Here is a 27,371-nt window from a genome sequence, read left to right on the forward strand (position 1 = left end):
GGAGATCTCCATGACATTCTGGGTCACGTGATGACTTTGTTGTTATTAGACTCGACCTGTGCATGAGCAAGAGAGATAATATTCAGTGTGACGCACTGCCTCTGGCGGTCATCCAGAACTCATAGAACCGCAGTTACATGCGTAACTCTCGTTTTAGACCCTATTGGCTTTGTATAGGAAAAAAAACAACAACATATTTTTCAAAATATCAAAAAAATACAAGTTTAAAACCATATGAGGGTGAGTAAATGATGACAGAATTTTCATTTTTGGGTGACCAAAGACGAGCTAAAGTTAGTTAGAAACCAAATAATAAATTATACTGTATGCAGCAGACTTTATTTCACTTATGTTATTGTTTCAACAGTTTATTATGTTGTTTTTCATTTAGATTTTTTATTTTTATTCAAAGCTTGATATCTCACTAATTTCTTTCTCCAAGGTTAGCATGCTCTTTTGTTGTCTTCTTTCTAAATATGAATGCATCCTAAAAAAAAAAAAAAAGGACAAACTTCATCAGAACTATGTATCCTAAATAGGTAGCTTAGCGTAGATGAAGTGTTTACCCATTGGTCCTGGCCACTGTCAATGTGAAATATGAAAGTGCTAAACCCCTGTGTGCTCACGGAACTGCAGGGGACCCAACGGGTGTTGAACTGCAGGATTTGCATGTTTATAATGAGCAGAGAAAACTGCTGCGGAGCATAAAGAAGGAAGTCTATTGCACATTAAGCGGCTGAATGTTTTACAGAGGGTAATAAACTCCTGCCTGGCTAATCAAATTCACAGAGAAAATGCCATCCTTCAAGTCTTCAAGAGACCAAGTTTTTTTTTTTACTCTTTTTCTTCAACAGCGTTTATTGAGAGTCATTGCAGCAACACAATTTACCTGATTACAGAATGCATCTTCCTGCTCATTTTCAAAACAATTTAGCAAAGTTTAATAGATTACTCAAATTGCCCTGGTGTGCCTTTCTGCTGAATTAGTTGATATGGGGATACAGAAGCTTTATGCCCACATGCCCCCTCAGATTTTTTAGCTAAGTGGATTTTTAATGCAAAAAAAAATTTGAAAAGATAGAATTTTATATTTTATGTATATTAAAAATTCATTCTGTCATTATTTACTCATCCTCATGTCATTCTTAATCTTAACTCATAACTCATCTGTGGTGTTTTTAAGAATATTCTGAATGTTCATTTTTATATAATGAAAGTGAATGGTGACTGGGGCTGTCAAGCTCTAAAATCTTTTTTTTTTAAAACACCACAAAACTATGGTAAAAGTGGTCTACATGACTTATGCAGTATATTCCAAGTCTTCTGGAGCTATACAACAGAATTGTGTGAGAAACATATGAAATGTAAGTCACTACCTGCTGCACATCTATGACATCTGAGAGCTCCAGCATAGGGGGAATATTTTCAGACTTTTTGTATTTTTGTTAAATACAAAACTATCATTTGTCTTCATAAAACCTGGGTTAGAAGATATATCATATAGACAGTTTCTATGATACTTTAATGGTGCTTGTCTCGGTTCCTATTCACATTCATTCTTTAATTTATAGTAAAAAAAATGCTTTCTTTGTTTTATTTTGTATTTCTTTCAGCTCATGGCTGTATGAACATACTCTTTTATACAAGCAGGTTAGATTCATCATGTCGCAAGAGATGTGAGCACCAGCAATCATATCTGGCATCATGTTTACATGCACTAATAATGGCCTTATTGCTATAAAAATGGTGAGGTAATCACTCCCATTGTTCAAATGTCCACAGATGTCCACTCAATGCATGATTTAGTGTATCTTATGATTAATTTGCATCATAAACTTGCATGTAATTAAGGTTCTAATTCATTGCAGGGATCATCCCTTCCTCTGAAAATGATAATGCACAATTCAGAATGGAGATTGCATGCAAATCAAATCTGTTTCAATAACGCTTCCATTTTATACTGGCCTGCTCTTTCAAGCATTTTTATTTTACTCAGAAGTCTGCAGTCTGCATTAGTGCCAGACCAAGTTCACCTAGCCTATATTGAAATACACAGTTAGGGCCATTCACACAGAACACATTTTTGCAATCCACATTGCTGTATTTCAGTTGTTTTTCTAAGTAACCATGCACTAGACCTGTTTGAACATTGTGCTTGTGTCTCGCATTTTGCAGCACATGACATGGCTTCTAAAAACATGTTGCTCAAGTTTAAATATTTAAAAAGTATCTCTAGACATCGCATTTTTTCATTCTACTGCCCTGCATCTCCTGTCTTTGAATGCAAAAACATGTTCTGTTTACTCAACTGCACTGCATTTCCATGAACCCTTTTCACATTTCCAGGGTTCTCAGAAGTGATCATAGTTTGGTATACTTTTATAATGGTAAACGGAAAGTACAACAAATATATGTTTTGCATTCTCATTTTCACATTTATTTGCCATCACCCTTAGCATTTGTATTAGAAACACAATAAATGTTTTTATGTTGAAAAACTTGACATGTGCGTAGTAGAATGAAAAAAAAAGAGTGTTTTTAGAACATGTTTCATAGGCGAAACAGGTGCTGCAAAAGACACCAGCCACACGTGCAAAGGTCAAAGACATCTGTTTACTGCATGTTAGAAAAACAATGGAAAAGCTTTTTCATTTTTTGTCTATGTAAACATCCTAGAAGGACACTTGCATTCCACATCTTTTGCAGCTTCTCAGGCATCTCAGGCATCAGGCACAGGACATCAATATAAGGTCAGGTTGACATTGGACATGAGTTCGGACAGATGTTGCATTTTGGTTGAGAATGAAAATCGGGTTGACTTCAGAATTTGAAGCCAATTTGACGTTGACTTAACGTTGGATTTTGGTTACACAGCCTAAAAACAACAAATATCAACGTCAGTTGACGTCGGACATCAAAATTAACATTGACATTAGACGACATTGAATTGACATCGAATTTTGGTCACCTGACGTCGCAACCAAAATTTAACCAAATATCAACGTCTTATGATATTGTGTGCCTGTTGGGATGAGTTCTACAAAAGTGGTACTCAAGTTAAAAGAGGTTCACTTTTTAATGAAATAGCATTCTAAAAATCAATCATTCAACTTAAAAAGGGCTCTTCATACCATGTGTTTTTTTCATTCCACTCCCCTACATCTTTCATTTTTAAATGCTAAACTTTTATCAGTGTAAATCACCCCTAAAAAAAATGCTTTAAATCACCAAGAAAAATTGCTAGAGAAGAGGAAGATTAGTAACCAGTTCTAGCAAGGATGCAAAACAAAGCTTTGCTTCAGGCTATTTGAATCACAAGGCCCAGTCAATTAGAAAATAGTTTTTTAATGAATTTGTGGAATGTAAAATTAATGCAAACAATCAAAGGATACATATGGGATTTAAACTCAACTGTTCACTAGCCGTATCCTCATATAATCCTCTCTTGTAAAATCCTGTTAGGCCCATATCCAGACCTATCAAACTACCGAGTTAATATGAATTAATCCATGCCTGTGGCTCCGCTGCGAATTGGCAGTTTCAGCTCATGAATGTTAAACAGACAGGCACCTTCTTTATATATCCTCTTCATCTCACACTCGATTAAGACAAACAAGTTAAGAAGTCAGTTAAGATGTAATCAGGATAAGAGAAATGCTTTGATTGCAGAAATATAAATGTAACCATCATTAACATATTCAGAAGTAAAACCATTTGCCTCTGGAAAAAATGTAATTGCTCAATATTCCACTAGCTGAGCTGACATGTTCAGATAACTTCTTGCTTCTTATGTAAAATTCTGACTACAATGCAGAAATTCACGGGGTCTTTCTTACTTTAGCATTGAGTGTCGATGTCTTTCTTTTACTGTTTTCAGTGATAGGCCTATTCATGGACCTGAACTAAACTAAATTTGCTATTTTTCATCAATAGGTTTTCATGATCATGACGAACTGACGAATTGAAGAAAGAATAAATATGAAATATTAAAACACAAGAGGAAGTTGTAAAAGGTGAAATCTATAATTTTATGCAAGCTCATGCCCAGTTATTTTAGGTATGATGTATTAAGATATTAAGCTAGCATCAGACTTCACTGCTGTTTTCATTAAGATGTACATTTGTCTTCTGCTGCCTCATAAATCATGTCAGTATGCTTTGCTCAGTCTGATCATCTGGCAGGAATTTAAACTGACATTTAGAGACAGAGTGAGAAAGCCAGTTATTTTAGAGGCAGCTCTCCACAATGAATTGCTGACATGATATAAGATAATTTAGCAGCATCCCATCATGCCATAATTCTGCCTGTGCCTTTTATAATTACAGTAGAACCTTCTCTTAAAGACACAGCGAGCAGAAATTGGAGCCATTTGAGTTTTAAAAAATCTCATGCAGTTTTAAACCATTTTTTAGCATCATAGCCTCTAATTGCAGTTTTCAATTGCTGTTGGAAAAGAGTGCCCTGGGTGTTCAGGGTGTTTATCTTCTTTTGTGTTCTGCAAAAGAAAGAATCTCATACTGGCTTGGAACAACAAGAAGGATGCAGAATTTTGACTTTTGGGTGAACTATGCCTTTAAGGGGTATCTCATTAAGAGGAGGGGAAGAAGAATAGAGATGGAAAAAGATGAAGGGCATACATATATTTATAGTGTCTTTTGTGTGTGTGTGTGTGTGTGTGTGTGTGTGTGTGTGTGCGTGCGTGTGTGTGCTGTGTAAAACAGAAAAGTGACCGATTGAAAATTAAAATGAGCTTAGAGTGCTGCAGATTCATTTTGCAACAGTTACCCATCCTCTCTGTGGTCTCTTGTGCCTGCTTTTTCCCTCGTTCTTTGCTCGGCGCCAGCAGTGAGAGTGGGCTGGAGCCATGAAATCCATCATTCCACTTCATCTGCAGCACTCTCCCTTTCTGATCAATGATAGCGCTAATAATAACTGCCACATAGTCACCTCCAGCTCGCTGTCGGTCCACCACAGCTCCGGGCCTCCCTCTCCAGATTGCCCAGTCCGATTAAGGGCCCATTACAGGGGCTGTTTACTTATAATGTCCCTGAGGCCTGGCCCTGCTTTGTTTGCCTGTCTAGAGATCCAAAGGTGATGAGATGACCTTCTGTAACTGCAAAAGTTCATTCCCTCTCAGTCACTTTCAATTGTTTTGTTTGTATTATTATGACTTGTGGGGGATTCTGTCAAATGTAAATAAGATGATTTTGTTAACCTCTTCTAAATATATGTTTGAATAAATTGAACAATTTCATAAAATACTCCAAATGATTATCAAAAAGACTTCTCTAAACTCTAAAAAAAAAAAAAGGTTCTTCAAAGGTTATTTAGATGTAGTGGTTCTAATTCCATAGCATCCAGAAGAACCCTTTTATGCTGAAATGGTTCTTTGTGTTAGAGTTTAGGGTTCTTTTTCCCCGCTTTTTTTATTTTCAAACCTGTAACTGTCAAAGCATCTCCTTACTGATTTTCTTTTAAAGGAATAACCCCCACCCCATGTTTGTAAGAAACATTAAGACTTTTAACTTCAAACTGTTGCTAGAATACGAGTCCTCTATCCATCATATTGCTTTCTACATTGAAAATTTGTCTCATCTGAATCAGGAGAGAAATATGCACAGGTCAAGCACTATTTACAAGCAAAAAATAGTTCTAAACATATAAATCTAATTAATATTTTAGAGGATTTTGATGTGAGAGGACAACAAGGGATGCACTTTTCACTGAATGAAGCGTTATTATGAATTATGTATGATTGCCTTAATAATGCATTTGTTTCTTAAAAACATGCAACTTTTTACTTCACAAGACATTAATGGATGGACAAGAGGATTATAACTTGTGGATTATTGTGATGTTTTTATCAGCTGTTTGAACTCACCTTCTGATGGCATCTATTCACTGCAGAGGATCCATAGATGAGCAAGTATTATAACGTTAAATTTCTCAAAATCTGTTCCGGTGAAAAAACAAACTCTTGGATGATATCTTGGATGAACTCTTGGTTTATATCTTGGATGGCCTTATGGGTAAGTAAATTTTAAGCAAACTTTCATTTTTGGGCGAATTATTCCTTTAAATACGAAGTTCTGTCATAAAACTCTAGATGGCACAGTCCAATAGGTTCTAACTCAATCTAATATAATCACATCATTATTCAAATGTTGCAGCTGATTGTTTTCTTTTCACATCAGCAGCCAATGAGCTTGCTGTAGCAGTTGCAGTGCATTTCAGAAATCCTCCACCTTCCCCAGCACCACCTGTATAGATCTGCTATTGGGTAATTTCATGTATATTATTGTGACGAGAGGGGCGGGGCTGAGAGCCGTGGGAACGGAGCGAGGCCGGTGGAGTAAATGCTAATGCACAACACCTGCGCCACTCACCGGTCTCGAGTCTCACGGAGGAGCTCCGGAAGGATAAAGGAGGAGTGACGACAGTGTTGGAGGAGAGAGGACCAGGCCTGGATTTTATTTTGTGTTTTGTGTGCGGCAGTCGTCCGCGAGGGGCTGCCGCTTTACTTTCATTTTGTGTTTGTTTATTTTATTAAAGGTTTGTTCAAATGTTCGTCGGTTCCCGCCTCCTTCTTCCCGACCTACGAACGATGTTACATTGGTGCCGAAACCCGGGAGGAAGGAGGGACACGCTGCCAGAGATCCCTCGCCGCTGTGGTGGATCGCGGTGCTGAGGAGATCGGGCAGCAGGAACAAGCGGAGAGACCGCCGGTGGCTGCCTGAGGCGGTGGTGCTGGAACTATGCAGGCCTGGATTTTATTTTGTGTTTTGTGTGCGGCAGTCGTCCGCGAGGGGCTGCCGCTTTACTTTCATTTTGTGTTTGTTTATTTTATTAAAGTTTTGTTCAAATGTTCACCAGTTCCCGCCTCCTTCTTCCCGACCTACGAACGATGTTACAATTATATATGGCGGTTATTTCATATATGTTATATGCAGTGTTGGGCAAGTTACTTCCAAAATGTAATACATTATATATTACTAGTTACTGTCTTTTGAAAGTAATTAGTTACATTACAATATTACTGTCTCTGAATTGTAATGCATTACACTACTTTTGAGTTACTTACACTGGTTATATGTGCAGCAGCAGTATTTCTTACATGCTCACAACAGCATGTTTGTGGTTGTATTAGTTGTAGCAAGTCATACTTTCTCTGCCACAGCAGCAGCGTAGAAGATCTATTCTGCCAAGACCAAACACATTAACACTATCATGTATATTACCATGCTAAACTCTCAGAGAGTTGTCATGACAGAAATCGTTTTATTTGCATATTAAGACATAAAACATAATCTAAACCTAAACCAAGCTGTTTGTTTTTACCATTAAAATAAATAAATAAATAATAATTCATTTCACCTTAGGTGGTGATGTCCAGCGGTCATCCTGTCACCACAATCATTTGTGGACATTCTGCTAAAGTTGGTTTTCATTGAACATGCAGTACTGCCATCAACCAGCCAAGGGCCAGCAACTCTAAATCAAACACACTGCGACATCCGACCCCATTACAGCATTCAGCTAAAGTAATAATTAGAAAGAGAAGATGGACTGTCTGCTCTGTCCCAGACCTCTTCTGTCCCATTAGATCCACATTACCAGTCTCCCACCTCTTCAAATGGGAACCTCATTTATCTTTTAATGTTAACTGATATGTTAATTTAGCTATGGATCTATGTATTATTACACTTTGGAAATGAAATATATGCTGTGCTTTTATTTCATTTTACTTGATTTGATTTGTTTGTTGTAAAAACCTTTCCCTACCTTCTCATAACTATTTGAATATTGTATGCCAACGGTTATCTCAGCTAGACGTTGTAAAACATGCATTTCATTGACTCACTGTCATGGCTGTTGAGAACAGATTGTTGTGTCATCACATTTTGATGCGATTATTGCAGTGAACCATGATTGGGTAGATAAACACGGCTGACTGCTCTTTCATCAAATTAAGCATTTCATGCATTATTGATATTTTCAGATTTGCAGGAGAATTCAAGAGGCTAAGCAAGATAAATAAAGTTTAAAGGTATCAGTACACTGAACAAATCACAACTACACTGAAAGAAAAAAAACTGTTCAAAAACAGAAAAGGTAGCTAATGGTCTGCCAGGACATTTTCCACTAAGTTTACTGACATTAATCTTAAACACAACGCATTGCGTAATTTAAAATACAGGAAAATATGTCAAAAATCAATATTGAAAAATTCATATTAACACACCGCATTGGGCTCTTTTTTACTACAGTATATCTTTAAATTTATTACGTAAGGCATTATGTACATTTGGTTTATTTTGTGATACTGACTGGCAAAATGTATAAAAATAAATCTGTTGGCATGAAATATTGATTTGGATGATTATAATCTTACCTGTATATCATCTTAAAAATTATGCAAAAAAAAAAAAACAGTCAATTGCGCAAAACAATCAGTCTATAGCAACAAAACGAACTATGGAACAATAACTTTAATATGAAATCTGATTGTAATTTTCACCACAATCAATAACGAGGACACAAGGTGCAGCCAGTGGCGTTTGTACAAAACAAGAGGGAATAAGTCTGCGAAGTGATTAGTGAAAATTTGTGAATAGCGTCGGTTTCAGGGCAACAATCTGAGCGTTAATTCCACAACTGACCAATCAGAAACGTGTTTTTCTAAGAGCAGTGTAAAAAACCTATTTAGTTGCACATGAGATTATAACTTTTGCAGTTGTTGACAGGAACCCAAAATCATTGCTTCGCTTTTTGCCTTTTTGTAGGGTGACCATACGTGCCATTTTCCCAGGACGCGTCCTGGCCAGGATTTCTATATTGCCTAAAATATCTAGGTTTTGGCTTTGTTTGCGTGTGCAGACCGATCGGTGTTTGACATCAAAGTACCATACAGACGGTTATGCTTTCGAAACGCTCTCGACGTACTTTGATGTCAAACACTGATCGGTCTGAGTCTGAGAAACACTGACTGCTTTTAAGTCCAACACACCTAATATGTACCGTAATTGCATCGCTTTGATCGTAGATCCCACCTTCTCACACGCCATGATTGGTCCATTATGTACAATGCTTGCATGTTATTGGTCAAACTACTTTTCGATCATTACCTTCAGCAAGCATGAAAACAGGAAAACAAAGCCAAAACAAATCCTGGCCAGGACGCGTCCTGGGAAAATGGCACGTATGGTCACCCTACCTTTTTGTCATTTTTTCAAATACAATGGGAGGACCCAGGGCCATTTTTCAAGCTCTCTCTAGATTATTTTAACAGCAGCCCACTAGCTCTGATAAGAGAATGAGAAAAATAGATATATTTCGGTCTACGCTCTCATTTAAGAGCACTCTTTCTGAGTCACACTGTTAACTCTCTGCGGGCATTTACTGCCAGTCAAAATCTGGCTCATACATTTTTTGCCAGCTGCAATTGGACCGAATAGAGAAAAGGTCTTCTTCCTTTCCTGAGGGACTGATAACGCCACACACTGAGTGGAGGAAATGCCTACAGCTTCACAGAATTGCCTTTTCGTATTTATTTTGTCATTTTGGAGCTTTCGTTCCTCCATGCCATAAACAGGCCACCACTTTATTTGCAAATAACTTACAATAATAATGTGTGTTGCTGTACAGACATCCAGTTTTGTATTACAATTTATTTTCACGAAACTGAGAGAATTACTGAAAGTAGTAAATAAGTTGAGGTGGACCGCTTTTGCAAGCCACTTGTTTTTTGTTTCGCTTCATTTTTTATTTTTTTTTAGATCAAGTAAGCCTCAAGTATGAGGCCTGACTAACTGTTTATCTTATGCAGACTGAATTTTCTGATTATACCTCTTGAGTACCTACTTGTTGAGCTCTTGGAAAAATATTGAGAAATATTGAGAAATATTGAGAATTCATACATACAGAAAATGGTTATTTTCTCCCCATGCAAATACTGCCCCTGGATGTTCATTTTGATGAATGTGTTTTCAACACCATGATTTCAGGCTGTTATTTATCATGACATGATCAATGGCATTTCATCAAAATCAATTTTTATGGTGAAAATAATTTCCCCGTTGCATAATTTGTATACCTTTATATGATGGTGTCAAACGTCCATCAGAAGAGAAAATCAAGTGTATAAAATCAACAATTAAACTAAGAACCAGTTGGATTAAAACAGTAGCCTTCACTTTCCCAGCCTGATTTGAACAGGCTATTTCCTGCTCTCCGTCCTGAATGACTTTCTTTATCTATTTGCATTGACCTGCAGAAGATGAAGTTGAAAGAGATAGAGAATGACCCTGATTAGCAGACCCTGATGTGACTCCACACCAGGTGAACTGGTCATCCAAGGGTCAAAGGGGGTCATATCCATCAGCCAAGCAACGAAAAAGATCCTCGTGCCAGGGTTCTTCCTCTTTTTCCAGCTGGAGAGTGATGACCATGACATGATCAATGGCATTTCATCAAAATCAATTTTTATGGTGAAAATAATTTCCCCGTTGCATAATTTGTATACCTTTATATGATGGTGTCAAACGTCCATCAGAAGAGAAAATCAAGTGTATAAAATCAACAATTAAACTAAGAACCAGTTGGATTAAAACAGTAGCCTTCACTTTCCCAGCCTGATTTGAACAGGCTATTTCCTGCTCTCCGTCCTGAATGACTTTCTTTATCTATTTGCATTGACCTGCAGAAGATGAAGTTGAAAGAGATAGAGAATGACCCTGATTAGCAGACCCTGATGTGACTTTTTGATGTGACAGGTGAACTGGTCATCCAAGGGTCAAAGGGGGTCATATCCATCAGCCAAGCAACGAAAAAGATCCTCGTGCCAGGGTTCTTCCTCTTTTTCCAGCTGGAGAGTGATGACGGCCTTGTTTCAGATAAGGGACTGATCCATTGGCCTGATTTGTGGCCAGCAGAGCAATTTCAATACCCGTCTTTGCACTGATAGATGAGGTCTGCCTTTGATAAAGGGCCAATTTACCTTAGGGGCAATGGGGATGAAACTGCGGCAGTTGCCTTTATTTGTCTCCACCACGATTCAAAGTGAAGAAAAAAATGGTAAAAGATAGGAAAAATAATGCAAAATAGTCAAAATGAAAGAAAATTTGCACTGTTTTGACTGGTATCTGACAGAGCTTTCAAGTGTCTTACTGCCCAGCAGTGGTTCACACACAATGCTTTGGTTGGAAGGAACACACGGTGTAAGGGGTCATTTTCACAGGGACACATTCTTGTGTTCAAAAACAGAATGAAACAGTGGTGAACAGAAAAACGTATTTTTAAAAAATATATTTTTTATTTTATATTTTATTTTATTTTATTATTTTATTTTGGCTTTTAATTTTTATTTTATTTTATTTTATACAAAGATTTCCGTCTAACATATGTTCACAATTTAAAAAAATGTTACAGGCTCAAAACATGTATTTTAAAAAATAAATATACTTTTTATTACAGTTTAATTTAATGTAATTTAATATTTTATTTCAATTAATTTATTTTATTTTATTCTTATTTTTTTGTCCAAAGATATCCATCTTGCATATGTTTGCAATAAAACAATGTCACAGGTTCAAAACACATATTTTAAAAAATGAATATGCTTTTTATTAAAATTCGGTTTAATGTAATTATATATGTGTAATTACATTAAATATGTAATATATTTTATTTTATTTTTTATTTTATTCAATGTTTAATTTTCCTTTATTTTACGCACTGTGATGATTCTGAATGGTGCCTGCAGAAAGAATAATTTTTGGAGTGAAGAAACAAAGACTAAAGTCATTTCTCTCTAATGGACCCTTAAGGATTCATCATTACATTCAGAGTTTTGGTGGAATTTCTCAAATGAAGATGGAAATGACAACTGAGACTTTTCCATGTTGCACTTGATATTTCCTCTGTAATGTTAGATGATTGAGCATGATGAGAAATTATAAGACTTACTTCTTATAAGAATGGTGTAAGAGAGAAGAAAAATCAGTAACTGTCTCTGTCTTATGTGTCTCTTATTTTTTAATACACATTTTGAATACTTTCACAACTCAGAAAGCAATCTCTCCCGAAATGCAAGTTCTCTTGAAATGATTAACAAATTCATCTCAAGACTCAAACAATAATAAATGAAAACCGAATGAGATACTCACACTTTCTCCACATTAATATCATAGTTTCAATACAGACCTCATTATTTAGCTGTATTTCAAATGCAAGATGAGCCTTATATAAAAGCAATTACTATCCACATTCACTTGGCACAGACATGGCTGATTTCTGAATTAGAGACGAGAAGTTCACGGCTCTTTGTTATTTCTAAGTTTTGCTGGTGCAACATTTATTTCAAAAACTGAGCAAATTTGAGAGCTCATATAAAGCAGTTTTTACAGATTAAAAAAATGACTGATTATTATTTTCCTAGTATTACTATTACTTATCCAGTAACTTTGTAGTGTCTGCTAAGTGGCAAAATTCTTACCCAAACTGAACAAATGCATATGAAAGACTGAGAGGTGCAGAAATATACACAACCCTTAAGGCTGATGGACATGACACACTCTTATTACATTAGGCTGCTGTTTTGTTTGTGCTATCGGTGCTACTCTGCCTCAAGTTCTTTTTGAAGTCTATCCAGTTTGACAAATGTTTTCCATAGACTTGCCTTTATTACTCTCTGAATTTCATATCATCACATAGATTAGATATTAATTTGCATCCAAATTTGGGGGTTTTATGACTAATATAGTCTGATGTTCCTTTGAATCCTCCCACAATTGGGCCTGTGGTTCATCCAGCGCATTTTACTCAGATAAACCTAATAAAAGATTTAGGATTTTATAAATTCATAGTTTATGCGAGATGCATAATTCACATGTCAAACTTTGGGAGTTGAAGAACAGTATTTTCAAGAGGTATCTTCACTAGAATCTTTACAACACAGGGTCAAAGCTGACGTGTTATAATCAGGGGTTAAATTGGGCTAGAACAAGCTGACGTCATTCTCCGCCCTCTCTGTTACACAGTGCTAAGCGGACATGACATCATAACCAACGCATTTGACTCTTCTAGGATCTAAGCGCGGTCTACTGGAATTTACTAGAAATATTGTTGTTTTTTCTCTCTTGCGTGTGAGGTAATATACTCAAAAATTAATTTGGCATGTTTAATATCTGTTTTAAGTGATCATGAATCCGACTGAGCGTTTAGTCCTTTTACAGAGGAAAAAATAATGTCCAGGCTAACGTTACACAGTTAGCTGATAGTGGAGCTAGCTGGCTAACCTCTAAGCGGTAATATTACAGAAAAATATATTTAGGCAAATTAAAATGTTATGTTAAGGATAGACTGGAGAGTGGTTAGTTAAGCAAGCATGAAATACGCTGATTGTTCACTGATAACGTTCACTGGCACTGGAGTGCGAGAAGTACCTCACTAACGTTAGTGATGCTGAATGTTTTTTTGAAATGTGACTGAATCATTAATTTCAGGTTTGGTGTTGATCAGTGGTCTGAGTTTTCATGGCTGCACCTGCCCTGCAACAGCCCAGTTATCTTCTGGTTAGTACTAGATTCAGCTGTTTATATATTATATTATATTTCTCTGTCTAACCTTTGTGTCTTGCTGCCTGCAGGCCAATTTAAAGGCAGACTGGATCAATAAACCTCTTCATCAAAGATGTCACGAGTTGAGCAAAATTATAGACGATTACCCTGCAAAGGTACGGTTCTCTGATTTATTACATGCACGCACGAATATTGAAAAACTCTTTTTTTTTATTAGTACATTTATGATTAATGTTATTATTTACAGTGTTGTGATACACTTTATAACCATTGCGACTTTATAAAGTCCTTATTTTTGCACCTAAAACAGGCAGCTTTTTGTTAGATTCATCAGAAAAAATCTGTTGAGGCAACAGCACCATTGCCCATGTATTAGAGATTAAACGCAGTGTCATCTGCTTGGCACATGGCACTGGACCAGCTACTGTTCTGCTAGCGCCTCTTCCCCTCACCCTGACTCGACTCAGTGCTGTCTGAATGAATGATGTTTGTTTAGTGTTGAACTCTGTGACCTCCTTTCTCAGATTCATTTGACAGAGTTTGTGCAAGCCACACATGCCTGTTTCTTGCTTCATTTGTTGGCTAAGTCACTTGTGACTGTGAGGCCTTGGATTGCTTAGAGGATGGCGTGCATGCGCCTCTGCTCTTTGTATTAAGTAAGTCATGAAAAGTCTCATTTGTGTTTATATGACATATATTTGATTAGGAGCTGCATGCAATCTTTCCCTGGTTGGTGGAGAGTGTGTTCGGGAGCCTGGATGGAATCCTTAGTGGCTGGAACCTGCGGTTTCTGCAGGCTCGCTCGGCAGAGTACAACATCGCCATGGACTTCCTGGACCCAAGGTTCTTTTTATTTTGTTTGTTTTGTATTATTTTGTGGTGTTCAGTATTGTGACTAGTATTACCACTGTTTTTCAGAGTACAAATCATACTACCGTTCAAAATTATAATTTATTTATTTATTTTTTGCAAAGAATTAAAGACATTTGTAATGTTATTCAATTTCTATTTCAAATAAATGCTGTTCTTTTGAACTTTCTGTTCATCTAACAATCCTGAAAAAAAAAAAAACTTGTATCACTGAAGACTGTATTAATGGCAGCTTTGCCATCATAGGAATGAATTGCATATTGAAATATAAATATTTTTAAATATTCAAATAGTTATTTCCTTTCTAATAATATATCACAATATTTCTGTTTTTACTGTTAAAATAGTTGCAGCCTTAGTGAGCATAAGAGCACAAGTGCCTTTTGAAAATATTAAAAACTCTTACCGACCTAAACTTTTAAATGGTAGTGTAGATATTGAACTGTTGCTCTGTTGTTATCAAATTTTAAATATTTATTCAACAGTGGTGCTATGATGAAATTGGTGTACAAACTACAAGCTGAGGAATACAAGTATGAGTTTCCAGTCAGTTATCTGCCAGTAAGTATATTCATTTAGGTGCATCATCCCTGATTGATTTTGTGGAAATGGCGTTATTATCCGTGTCTGTGTTAATTTGTATTTTGCTTGCACAGGGTCCTATAAAGTCGTCCATTCATGCTGGGGTTCTGCCAGACTGCCCTCTGTTTCACAATAAAATCCAGTTCCCCATGTCAGGCCTTCTATTGCTCAGTACGTCTTGGCTTTTTACAACCTAACTTTTGTATTATGCTATAAATTGTATTATATAACTTATTATAACCGTTACAAAGCTGTTTCATCACTCTGTCTTTCTCTCACATAACATATCTGTTTTTAATCTTTTGCAGATCCTTTTGAATATTATATGTTCAGCTTTGCCTCCAGTCTCATTGCACCAAAGGTAAAAGCTCTTCCGCTGTCATTTTGCAAGAACAAATGTACTGTTTACTTGATTTTCACACCCTGATGGTTATTTAACAGGATTACAGGATCTTATTGGCTCATTATAAGTTCATTTAAATGTTGTTTAATAACCTTTTCAGAACTACCCTCCAGGGCAGCATGGGAGTTGCTCAGATAGCGCATACTTTGTGCTTGTCGACACCTACCTCAAGTACTTTCTCCCTACAGAGGGCAATGTGCCTCCATCACCTTTCTCGGACACCAGGGGAACTGTGGCCTCTCCTGCTCCAAGGTATCGTGATGTCATTTAAAAGATCCTTTGACCAGCAAATAAGCTCCAGTTTTATATATGGTTTTATATTCTTCCTGTCCCAGGTCTCCCAATGTGCCTTATGTTGGATATGGTGGTCACAGCACCAGTTTGTTGAAGCGTCATATTACCCATCAGCCCTCAGTCAACGCTGACCCTGCTGCTCAAGAGATCTGGAGATCAGAGACACTCTTGCAGGTAGGAGTTAACACATGTTAACTTATGTCATTTGACATAAGTTGATAAGTGTCCTTCATGTTTTGGCATGAACTTCATGGTTGTGTGTGTTTCTAAAGGTGTTTGTGGAAATGTGGCTCCATCACTATTCTCTGGAGATGTACCAGAAGCTGCAGTCTCCTCAGGTGAAGGTAAGAATGTGTTACAGGCCCTCAGACCTACACACTCCCTTCCTCCTCTGCGCACGGCTGGCTGGCTCCAACCCTTCACCCTGCACTGCATAGGGACTGCTGCACGACACCAACCCTGACTCATGCACTTCCTCTCCCTAATTGCACATGTGTGAATGACACACAGGTGCTCTGTTTACAAATATACCCTTTGTTTCATAGCTACAGTGTCAATATTTGCATTTTTGTAAGCTTTGGGTAATTGAAAATATGGGAATTTTATTTTAGGTCTATTCTATTATAGATGGCCTCAATGTATGGCTAACAGATATAGTCTAAAAACCCCAAAGTGTTGCCCTTTAAAGCTGGGACTGAATCTGACCTAGTCCTCTACATTTCCACAAATGTGTTATTGCTAGTGCTGTTAAACAGCTGTTATTTATTTGACAAAATTAATAGGAATTTTGAAATCATCACATTTTATGCTAATATTGCTTAAATTAACAAGAAATAACTATTTCTGAGATAGTAGTAGTGATTTTAAAATTGATTAAATAAAAAAAATTATATTTTATAAAAATAAGTCAATCATTGCAGTTGACCCAGCTTTTTTCATTCTTTAAAAAATTACTTTTTGCAAAATTTCAAATGTATATACTACATCATATACTACAAACAGATTGGTTGAAGTATATTATGTGATATATACACTTCTGTTTTCTTTCTAAAATAAATAATGTTTTTTTTTTATATATATATATCTTTATATTTCCTTGTGAATATATTTTGGGGAGTTTTCTAACTAATCCAGTTATCAGCTTCATTTCAGATTGCGCAAGCTCTTGATTTTAAATGTTAATTGAACATTAATGTCTTTTGTAGCTGGTTGTGGGTACTTAACCATTTTCTCAATCCAGTGCTAACACATTTTAACCATATTGCTGATGTATTTCATGTGATTTTGGTCATCTTGAAGTTTACTGAGGCCCCCTAGTGGCTTCTGAACCTTCAATTGAGAACTATTTGTGTAGAACATGAATTTCCCATGAAATTATATTTCCTCTGAGCTCAAGGACTTAGTTAAAATCAACCCAACATTATATGGCTGCTAAACATAGAATGGGATAAAAGAGAAATACAGCTTTTTAATTCATGTTTACTTTGTTCTCTGTTGTTTGATGATTTGGGTAGAACAAGCATAGTACACACTGGGTATGCGATTGAAGTGGTCGAGTTATTGCTTCATGTTTGAGTCTGCATGATGCAGCCCACTGGCTCCTTGATATGTCTTCTGTCTTTGTTCTTTGGCTGTGGGGTGTATGCAAGCTTTTGGTGTCTCTGGCTTCCGAGTCTATTTCCCTGTCCGTGTGTTATTTACAGTCAGTATATCAGAGCAAGTCTCCCTCCAGTCAGCCCAGAGCATATTAAGTCTGGCATCATTTATTTAACATCTTTGTGGTGGAGATTATGAACTGGAAGTCACCAGTTTACTGAGAATTAGAGAAATGTTTCACCCAAAAAATAAACATTCAGTCGTTATTTAATCACCCTCATGTTGTTCCTAACCTTTATGCTATTATTTTTCCTATGCAAAACAAAACAAAAAAAAGTTTTTTTTATTTAATATAATTTCATATACCACTGTTCAAAAGTGCAGGGTTGGTAAGATCTTATTCTCACTAAGGCTGTATTGTGAAATTACCATGAATATATATTTTATATGAACTATATATATATATATATATATGTGTGTATATATATGTAAAATTTCCATACTATGAACACTATGTATAATAGTTTAATGATTTGGAATGAAATGAGGATGAGTAAATAACATCATTTTTGGGGGGTGAACTGTTAAACTCTGATGAAAATTCACATTATAAATATGTAATTCCATTTGCATGGACTGAATTTATTTAACTAAAATCAATAATTTGTCTTAAAAAGAGTAAATCGGTGACTCCTATCAGTGTGTTTCATGGTGAAAACTTTAAAGATGCAGTGTCTCCTTTTCTGCTTTCATGAGCTCCATTTGGTTTTATTTGAAATTATAGAGATTTGACAAAACTGCAAAGCCAAAGGTAATATAACATACTTCATCAAACAGACACTTCACTTGAGATTCAAGGCACAGATTACAAATATGGCGCTTTTCCACTGCATGGTACGGCTCGGTACGGTTCACTTTTGGGGGGTTTTCCACTGGGTACAGTACCTGGTACCTGGTACTTTTTTTAGTACCACCTCGGTTGGGGTTCCAAGTGAACCGTACCGTTACCAAAACGTGACGTGTAAACTCTGCTGATCACGTATTGGTCGGAGAGAATCGTCACTACCTGCGTCACTGAACTTGCGACACAAACACAAAAGAACCGCTAGATTTAAATCAGCACAGCCAACGAAGGATCGAACGCAACTGTTTTGAACGAGCGCACCTTTTTTTAACAGCCAAAAAGTTTTGTTGTCTGTTGCGGAAGAACAGACGTTCCTCTCGTTGATAGCAGAGGAGCGGATCCAGCGAGAGCTTGATGGGGCGACGCGGAATGAAAAAGTTTTTTTTAGGAGTCGTGGTAGTAGAGGCGGCGCAACTATAACGACATGTGAATAATCCCGCCCACTCTAAAGCGGTACTGAACTGCAGTGGAAACGCAAACCGTGCCGAGCCGAACCGTGCCGTGCCGTACTGAGCCGTACCGAGCCGAGTCGTACCACGCAGTGGAAAAGCGCCAATAGTGTTCCTTGGTTGCCTTGGCTACATTTTACATTTTCCAACAATTTGACAGTTTTCTCTGTAGTTTATACTCTAGTTAGCGTCATTCCCAAATTTGTTTTGCTTTAGAAAATCTCAGTACCAGAAAAGCAGGTAGACACCATTTTCTCTGTAATTTTCTTAAGAATATATCATTTGGCGTATTTTCATCATACATGCAGTTAGAAAATCAAAGCATGCCACTTAATATTACACTAGAGGTTCACAAGTGGTGCGAAAAGGACAACTGCATCATCTTCATGTTCATTGCATTTCTCTTTTGTGGTCAATATCGATTTGTCTCTTTCTTTCCTTTTGTACACCCCCATTTCGGTCCTGACTATGTCCAACTATTTTCCTTGGATTGCACTCTCCTTTTTTCCTTTCTATTCTCATGTTCACTGCCCTGCTCCTCTCCCCTTTTCTTCCTTTCCTCCCCCACTGTGTTCCTCTCTTCCCTCTCCCGTCCCGTCCCCTCCCCTCCACCCGTTTGTGATGGGTCCTTCAGCTGGCGTTGTTGCAGTACCGCCTCAGTATGTCCAGCATGCTGTGCCAACCCCCCGCCCCACCAGGCTCTGGGACCCTCCACACATACCAAGTACTTTTACCTTTTCATTCAGTTCCACGGGCTTCCTGGAGGTAACCTAAGATTAGATAGGAGTTAGACTAGGGGTTGGTTTTAACACTAAAGATTTAGGCAAGTCTTAAGTTGGGAGATTTGGTCTGATTAGAATGTGTGATTGAATTAATGTGACTAATAATTAGTCTTGTGATTTACTAAATTATTAGGATAGTGTGATGTTGAGAGCATGTAAATGTGAGAAATGTCTTTTTTTTTTTTAAAGCATGTCTATTTTTATGTAGATTTTAACCCATTTTATGTGATTTACTCTTTTTATTTATCTTGATCTTTTTGGGGTGTTTGTTCTTGTGCATTCAACTATGCAAACACTACTGCACTACACAGAATATGCAGACCAAATTGCCCAGACATCTTTTGTGTGATTGTTTTTGAAAATACCTTGTTTGTATATATGAAGCCTCAAGTATGATAACATATTACACTGTGGATATCATGTAAGGGGTTCTTGTCAATCAGTCCATGCTGTCTGTTTACACCTGGTATTGACATCCATCTCAGATGATCTGATGAAAAGTGGATAGACGAGACATGACATTTACACCTGGTAGTAACAAACATCATTGGGGGGATGGTCTCGTTTTTGCAGTTTTGTTACCATATTTAGCTTCTAAATTAACATTTAATTTTTTTAAAGAGAATTTAAATTCTATTTAAAATGTTATATAGTTCTATTTCTTTTTAAATAATTGTTTTGTTCAAAGTAAGCTTATAAAACTAAATTTTAACAAAAGCTACATCTGTATCTTAGTCTTTCATTAATTATATATGAACTATGGCAAAACCAGTGTGAGAGAAAAAAACATTTTATTCATATTTATGTGAGGTTTTATTTGAAGTTGTATGAAATTTATAAGAACATTGATACATACAGTCATGGCCAAAAATATTGGCACCCTTGGTAAATATGATCAAAGAAGGCTGTGAAAATTAATCTGCATTGTTAATCCTTTTGATCTTTTATTTTAAAAATTCACAAAAATCTAACCTTTCATTGGATAATAAGAATTTAAAATGGGGGGAAATATCATGAAATAAATGTTTTTCTCTAATACACATTGGCCACAATTAACGGCACCCTTTTATTCAATACTTTTTGAAATCTCCATTTGCCAGTTTAACAGCTCTACATTTTCTCCTATAATGTCTGATGAGGTTAGAGAACACCTGACAAGAGATCAGAGACCATTCCTTCATCCAGAATCACTCCAGACCCTTTAGATTCCCAGCTCCATGATGGTGCTTCTCCTCTTCAGTTCACCACACTCATTTTCTATAGGGTTCAGGTCAGAGGACTGGAATGGCCATAGCAGAAGCTTGGTTTTGTGCCCAGTGACCCATTTTTGTGTTGTTTTTAAGGTTTGTTTTTGGATTATTGTCCGGTTGGAAGATCCAAACATGGCCCATTATAAGATTTCTAACAGAGTCAGTCACTTATTGATTTTTTATCTGTTGGTATTTGATAGAATCAAAGATGCCATGTATCTAAACAAGATGTCCAGGACCTCCAGCAGAAATATAGGCCCACAACATTAAAAATACAGCAGTATATTTCATTGTACACATGGGGTACTTTTTATCCCTGTGTGCACCAAACCCATCTTGAGTGTTTGTTGCTAAAAAAGCTCATTTTTTAGTTTCATCTGACCATAGAAGCCAGTCCCATTTGAAGTTCCAGTCGTGTCTGACAACAGAATATGCTGGAGTTTGTTTTTGGATGAGCTAGGACAATTTTTCTTGAAACCCTCCCAAACAACATGCGGTGTAGGTGTGATTTTTTTTTTTAAAGGTTTTCTGACCCTGAGACTCAACTATTTTCTGCAATTCTCCAGCTGTGGTCCTTGGAGAGTCTTTAGCCACTCAAACTCGTCCTCACCGTGCATTAGGACGATATAGACACACGTCCTCTTCCAGGCAGATTTGTAACATTTTCTGTTGATTGGAAATTCTTAATTATTGCCCTGATGGTGGAAATGGGAATTTTCACTGCTCTAGCTCTTTTCTTAAAGCCACTTCACTAATTTGTGAAGCTCAATTATTTTTTGCTGCACATCAGAAATATATTCTTTGGTTTTTCTCATTGTGATGGATGATTAAGGGAATTTGGACTTTGTTTTCCCTCCTATTTATATTCCTATGAAACAGGAAGCCATGGCTGGATAATTTCATGTTCATAATCACCCTGGTATGCTCAAAATTGTAAATATGAATGGGAATATACTTCACAGATATTTTACTCAAAATAATTGGTTTTGTGCCCAGTGACCCATTTTTGTGTTGTTTTTAAGGTTTGTTTTTGGATTATTGTCCGGTTGGAAGATCCAAACATGGCCCATTATAAGATTTCTAACAGAGTCAGTCACTTATTGATTTTTTTATCTGTTGGTATTTGATAGAATCAAAGATGCCATGTGTCTAAACAAGATGTCCAGGACCATCCCAACCAGAAATATAGGCCCACAACATAAAAAATACAGCAGTATATTTCATTGTACACATGGGGTACTTTTTATCCCTGTGTTCACCAAACCCATCTTGAGTGTTTGCTGCTAAAAAGCTTTTTTAGTTTCATCTGACCATTGAAGCCAATCCCATTTGAAGTTCCAGTCGTGTCTGATAACTGAATATGCTGGAGTTTGTTTTTGGATGAGCTAGGATAATTTTTCTTGAAACCCTCTCAAACAACATGTGGTGATGTAGGTGCTGTTTGACAACATTTTTTTAAGGTTTTCTGACCCCGAGACTCAACTATTTTCTGCAATTCTAGCTCTTTTCTTAAAGCCACTTCACTAATTTGTGAAGCTGAATTATGTTTTGCTGCACATCAGAAATATATTCTTTGGTTTTTCTCAGTGTGATTGATGATTAAGGGAATTTGGGCTTTGTTTTCTCTCCTATTTATATTTCTGTGAAACGGGAAGCCATGGCTGGATAATTTCATGTTCATAATCACCCTGGAGTGCTCAAAATTGTGAATATGAATGGGAATATACTTCAGAGATATTTTACTCCTAAGAATTTCTAGGGGTGCCAATAATTGTGTCCAACGTGTATTTGAGAAAAACATTTATTTCATAATGATATTTCCCCCCATTTTAAATTCTTATTCTCCAATGAAAGGTTAGATTTTTGTGAATTTTTTAAATAAAAGATCAAAAGGATTTACAATGCAGATTAATTTTCACAGCCTTCTTTGATCATATTTACCAAGGGTGCCGATTTTTTGGCCATGACTGTACCAGTACTACTCGATTGAAATCAGTGGATTTAATCAAGTTCCTTAAATGAACTTCTGTCACTGCATGTAAATGTCAGAGAAACCGGATAATACCAGGTATAAATGGGGTCTCAGATGTTATTAATACTCTTAAAAATCTGACTTGTGTTTGGACAATGTCTTAGGAGCCCTTCACGCCTTCGGAGGAGCACGTCCTTGTTGTGCGTCTCCTGGTTAAGCATCTGCACGCCTTCTCCAGCAGCCTGAAGCAGGAGTCAATCTCCTCCTCACCCTCTGCCCACTCCCACAGCAGTCCACTGGAAGAGCTCAAGCGGTGGGTTTTTATCTCTGTCACCTCACCCAAAGAATCAGGCTATAGAACTAAAACATCTGTAAATCTAAGCTGGCATGTCGTAAAGAGGAGCTATTCACCCGATCAGGCACCGGGGACTTGATTGAGCTGTCTTCTGTTTTACTGCTCTGTCAATAAGCCTCCAATCTCTGTCTCCCTTAGTGTGGTGGTACAGAGGTTTGTCCAGCAAAAGCTGTATGTCTTCCTACAACACTGCTTTGGTCACTGGCCTTTGGACGTCTCATTCAGAGCGGTAAATGTCCTTGAGTGCACCCTGATGTTTGGAGCCTACTTTTATACGTTGGCAATAAACATTATGTGCTGTTCAAAACATAGTGACGGCTAAATGATGTATTAAATTTAATGCAATGTGTTTTTGTTGTTGTTTAGGTACTAGAGACATGGCTTAGTTACATTCAACCCTGGAGATACACTGGGGAAAAAAACAACATGCAAGCAGATGGCCAGAACAGAATTGTTCCCGACAAATGGTATTTTATATATTAGGTGCTTGTTAAAAGATTACATGCACTACTGTTCAATAGTTTATAGTTTTATTCTTCAGGAATGCATTAAATTGATCAAAAGTGACAGTAAAAACAATAAATTAAACCTTGGTTAACATTCAACATGATAGTTTGTAACGTTCAAATCAGTGTTTACCAACAGGGTCTTTGTCATTCACAGGGCCTCATTTGTGCAGGAGAATCTGCTTATGTACACTAAGCTTTTCCAGGGCTTCTTGAATCGAGCCATGCGCACAGACTTGGTTAATGCCAAAAACGCCCTGATGGTCTTTAGGGTCGCCAAAGTCTTTGTTCAACCAAACCTGTCAGAGATGATCCAGAAGGGTAAGTGAGAGAGATTTTATTATATGATATGATATATTGCTTTATTATGAGAATTTGAATCTCCAGCTGAGCAGTTGTTCTTGGAGCCAGAGCATGCCATCCTGCAACGACAGAACCGTGTCTTCCTGACACCTTCACATGGTGGCAGCTTCCTCTCTTCTCGTCAGCCAGTGGGGACAGACAGCGTCTTCAAAGTCAAAAGTCATGTTTACAGCCTGGAAGGGCAAGACTGCCAGTACAACCTGATGTTTGGTCCTGATCTACGGAAGAATGTAAGCTGACAGTTAATTCTAGATCTAATTAGTGCTAAAATCAGTGTTGAGCAGTCATGTTATCATGAAACAGAAAAGGATATTATAGACCATGATTACTTCTGTCAATTCCAGGTGCTAAAGCTCATCCAGATTATCGCCCAAGCCCGACAGACAGCTAAACGGATATCGGATCATTCCACTGAAATGGCTGCAAACAACTCTTTTCTCTCATGGTTTGCCGTTGGCTCTTCAGATCATAACAGCACCTTTACCGGAGGAGAGATGGACGATATGGGAGAAGGTGTGAAGAAAACTCATGAGTTCCTGGACAAAGCCCTGGACTACCTGTGTCAGATATTCCGGGTTAGTCTATAACTGCTTTTATTTAGGATGTATGTCTGTTCTCCCTGTGTCTGCGTGGGTTTACGCTCCGGTTTCCTCCCACAGCCCAAAGACATGCAGGTGAGGTTAATTGAACATTCTAAAATTGTCCCCGGACGTGTGTGTAAAGACAAGACTTGTGTATGGATTAACTGGTTCTCGACATGAATATAGCCATAGATGCTGGATAGGCATTAAGAAAGAAACAAACATTTAGGGTGTATGTCATAAGTTACCGTTCAAAAGTTTGGGATCGGTTACATTTTTTTAAATGTATTTGAAAGTCTCACCAAAGCTTCAATTATTTGATCAAAAATACAATAAAAAACAGTAATGTAATTTATTCCTGTGAAGGCAAAGCTGAATTTTTAGCAGCCATTACAGCGTGACTTTAGTGCCACATGATCCTTCAGAATTGTTCTGATGCTTATTGTTATAGCAGAAAATGTGATTCTTTGATTAATTGAATGAACAGCATTAATTTTAAAATCTAAACATTAGAAATGTCGTTACCATCACTTTTGATCAGTTTCATGTCTTTGCTTATTTTAAGGGTTAGTTCACCCAAAAATTAAAACTGTTTTTAATTACTCTCCCTCATGTCGATCCTAACCCATAATACTTTCTTTCATTGGTACACAAATTAAGATATTTTTGATGAAATCCGAGAGCTTTCTGACCCTCCATAGACAGCAACGCAACTACCACGTTAAAGGCCCAGAAACATAGTTAGGACATTGTTAAAATAGTCCATGTGACATCAGTGGTTCAACACTAATTTTATGAAGCTACGAGAATACTTTTTTGTGCATAAAGTAAACAAAAATCACAACTTTATTCAATAATTTGTTCTCTTCCGTGTCTGTCTTCGCTGTGCAACAGTACCACGACTGATGTCACATATACTATTTTAATGATGTGTTTACTACATTTCTGGGCCTTGAACGTGTCAGTTGTGTTGCTGTCTATGCAGGGTCAGAAAGCTCTCGGATTTCAGCAGAAATATCTTAATTTGTGTTCCGAAGATGTTTGAAACGACATGACAATGAGTAATTAATGACAGAATTTTCATTTTTGCGGGTACTATCACTTTAAGTATTTATTTCTTTCAAAAAAAAGCCTCAGGCTTTTGAACAGTAATGCATATTTTTATTTAAACAGTAAATTTTTTCATATGTTGTACAGTTGAATGCAGGGCAGCTGTCTCAGCTGTTGGTCAATGTGGCGTCTGTAGATGATGAAGGGGCATCTAAACAACTGCCAGACTGCATCCCAAGTGAAAATGGCTTTGTTTTAACAGACCTGGGCAGGTTGCAGGTGAGTTTTAGTGTGCCAGTCTTCTTCAACATATTCATTTTGCTAGTCATAACAGTAATATTCTACAAATTCGATTTCATATTTTTTTCAGATCATCAATGGTCTTCGCAGATTTGAAATTGAATATCAAGGAGATCCAGAGCTTCAGCCTATCAGGAGCTATGAAAATGCTTTTTTGGTTCGACTGATGTTCCAGATCTCATCCTTTATTAATGCAAGAGTAAGAATATTGCTTAGCCTACAGTTTAATCCGAAAATGAACTTCATTATGATCATTAATGTATTCTTTTCATGCTTTTCACTTTTATCAAATGTGACAATATTGGTTGTGTCCTATAGTTTGGAGACCACATGGAAGCGTTGTGTTCTCGACAGGACCTCCTGGGCAGTATAGGACGACACTACCTGAGCAGTTCCTCAAAAGTGGCGGAGCAGCGGCGGAAGAGTCCGGTGCCGCGGCAGATGAGGGATCGTCCTCAGCGAGCCCGTCTCAGCCTGCGGGTGCTGGCCAGCTATCGCACCCTCCTCATCCTCCTCCTGCTCTACATGCTGTTTGCACTACTATCATTCGGTACTCTCTCCAGCACTGGACTCGTTCTCATCGTCAGCTTTCTATATGAGCTCCTGTTGAATTTCTTTCATGAAAAACTAAAGACTAAGTAAAGGAAGATTCATGATGCCCTTTTTTATATTTTATTTTTTTAATGTCAATACTAAACTTCTAGCGACCTGTTGCCATGAAGGTTTTTATATACAGTATTTGCACTGCAAGTGTATTGGTACATTTAATGATAAATTGAACGGGGAATGTCGTATCTAATGCACAGTGTTGTTTTGTTTTTTTATTTACCAATGAGAGGTGGTTAATCCAGCTTTCCAATCATTAAGTTCATTTATAATGGTGTGTTTTTGCCAATGTGACTCAAAACAATCCAAAGTTTGCACTTAACTGACTGCATTTCATTAAATGGACATAATGAATGTCTAATTTGTGTACTAGATTTCCATTGCTGTAGAAACTTGGATGTGTAGCACATCTCCAGGGAATTTTACATTGAATTGAAGTATTGAATTGACTTTGTTAAATCTGTTATATCCCAGCAGAATTAGAGGAAGTAGTGCTGTTACTATAGCAGCCACTACAATATTAAAAGTTCCAGCGGGAGAGAAAGGAGTGTAGTCTTCAGAGACAAATCAGCTCTTTCTATGACAACGTGTAAAGGCACTTTTAGGATTTTGGGTAAAACACGAGTTATGACGCAACGTGGTAGTGATACGTCATCCTTGTGAGTACACGTATGTGACGTAGTGCGGCAGTGAATCGAGGGAACTTGTTTCACAGCGAAATGGATACACGCGTAGCTTCGCTGCAGAGGAATATTGACTTCTTACAAAGGCAGCACAAAGAAACTGGAGAAATTACACGGTGAAATAGATATTTTAAAACGGGAAAATAAAGGTAAATTTATGTAGCATGTTATAGAAATAATGTTTGGGCCTTTTAATGAACGATACATTCATGAGACAACTAAGTGTGCTTCTATTATATGTAAACTA

At 37.2% G+C, this 27,371-nt stretch overlaps 1 protein-coding gene across 4 annotated transcripts; it reads left to right on the forward strand.

The window, feature by feature from the left end:
• The first annotated feature begins 13,049 nt into the window (after positions 1 to 13,049).
• Positions 13,050 to 26,799, forward strand: LOC107706469 (sphingomyelin phosphodiesterase 4). 4 transcript variants are annotated; one of them, XM_016510186.1, is made up of 20 exons: positions 13,050 to 13,148; positions 13,504 to 13,572; positions 13,647 to 13,733; positions 14,285 to 14,421; positions 14,931 to 15,009; positions 15,105 to 15,201; positions 15,339 to 15,391; positions 15,534 to 15,685; positions 15,769 to 15,901; positions 16,000 to 16,071; positions 19,311 to 19,400; positions 22,845 to 22,993; positions 23,174 to 23,264; positions 23,402 to 23,502; positions 23,699 to 23,862; positions 23,929 to 24,134; positions 24,249 to 24,479; positions 25,683 to 25,814; positions 25,906 to 26,034; positions 26,154 to 26,799. In XM_016510186.1, the coding sequence occupies exons 2-20, from the start codon at positions 13,534 to 13,536 to the stop codon at positions 26,475 to 26,477; spliced, it is 2,466 nt and encodes an 821-aa protein (XP_016365672.1). In that variant the 5' UTR covers positions 13,050 to 13,148; positions 13,504 to 13,533; the 3' UTR covers positions 26,478 to 26,799. The 4 variants fall into 4 exon arrangements, with proteins under 4 accessions (XP_016365672.1, XP_016365671.1, XP_016365673.1 ...); XM_016510185.1 differs by having other exon boundaries at positions 14,934 to 15,009; positions 15,525 to 15,685; XM_016510187.1 differs by having other exon boundaries at positions 14,934 to 15,009.
• Positions 26,800 to 27,371: the final 572 nt, after the last annotated feature.

This window comes from Sinocyclocheilus rhinocerous, unplaced genomic scaffold, assembly GCF_001515625.1.
Source record: "Sinocyclocheilus rhinocerous isolate Xijiao unplaced genomic scaffold, SAMN03320098_v1.1 scaffold1405, whole genome shotgun sequence".
Lineage (NCBI taxonomy): Eukaryota > Metazoa > Chordata > Actinopteri > Cypriniformes > Cyprinidae > Sinocyclocheilus > Sinocyclocheilus rhinocerous.

What these genes read in the sequence shown, in the direction of transcription:
- LOC107706469 (XM_016510185.1), top strand. Translation starts at nt 13,534, where the DNA reads ATGGCTGCACCTGCCCTGCAACAGCCCAGTTATCTTCTG. An exon ending in TAGACGATTACCCTGCAAAG is followed by an intron (nt 13,734 to 14,284) that starts GTACGGTTCTCT and finishes ATATTTGATTAG; the next exon opens with GAGCTGCATGCAATCTTTCC. An exon ending in TGCAGTCTCCTCAGGTGAAG is followed by an intron (nt 16,072 to 19,310) that starts GTAAGAATGTGT and finishes TGGGTCCTTCAG; the next exon opens with CTGGCGTTGTTGCAGTACCG.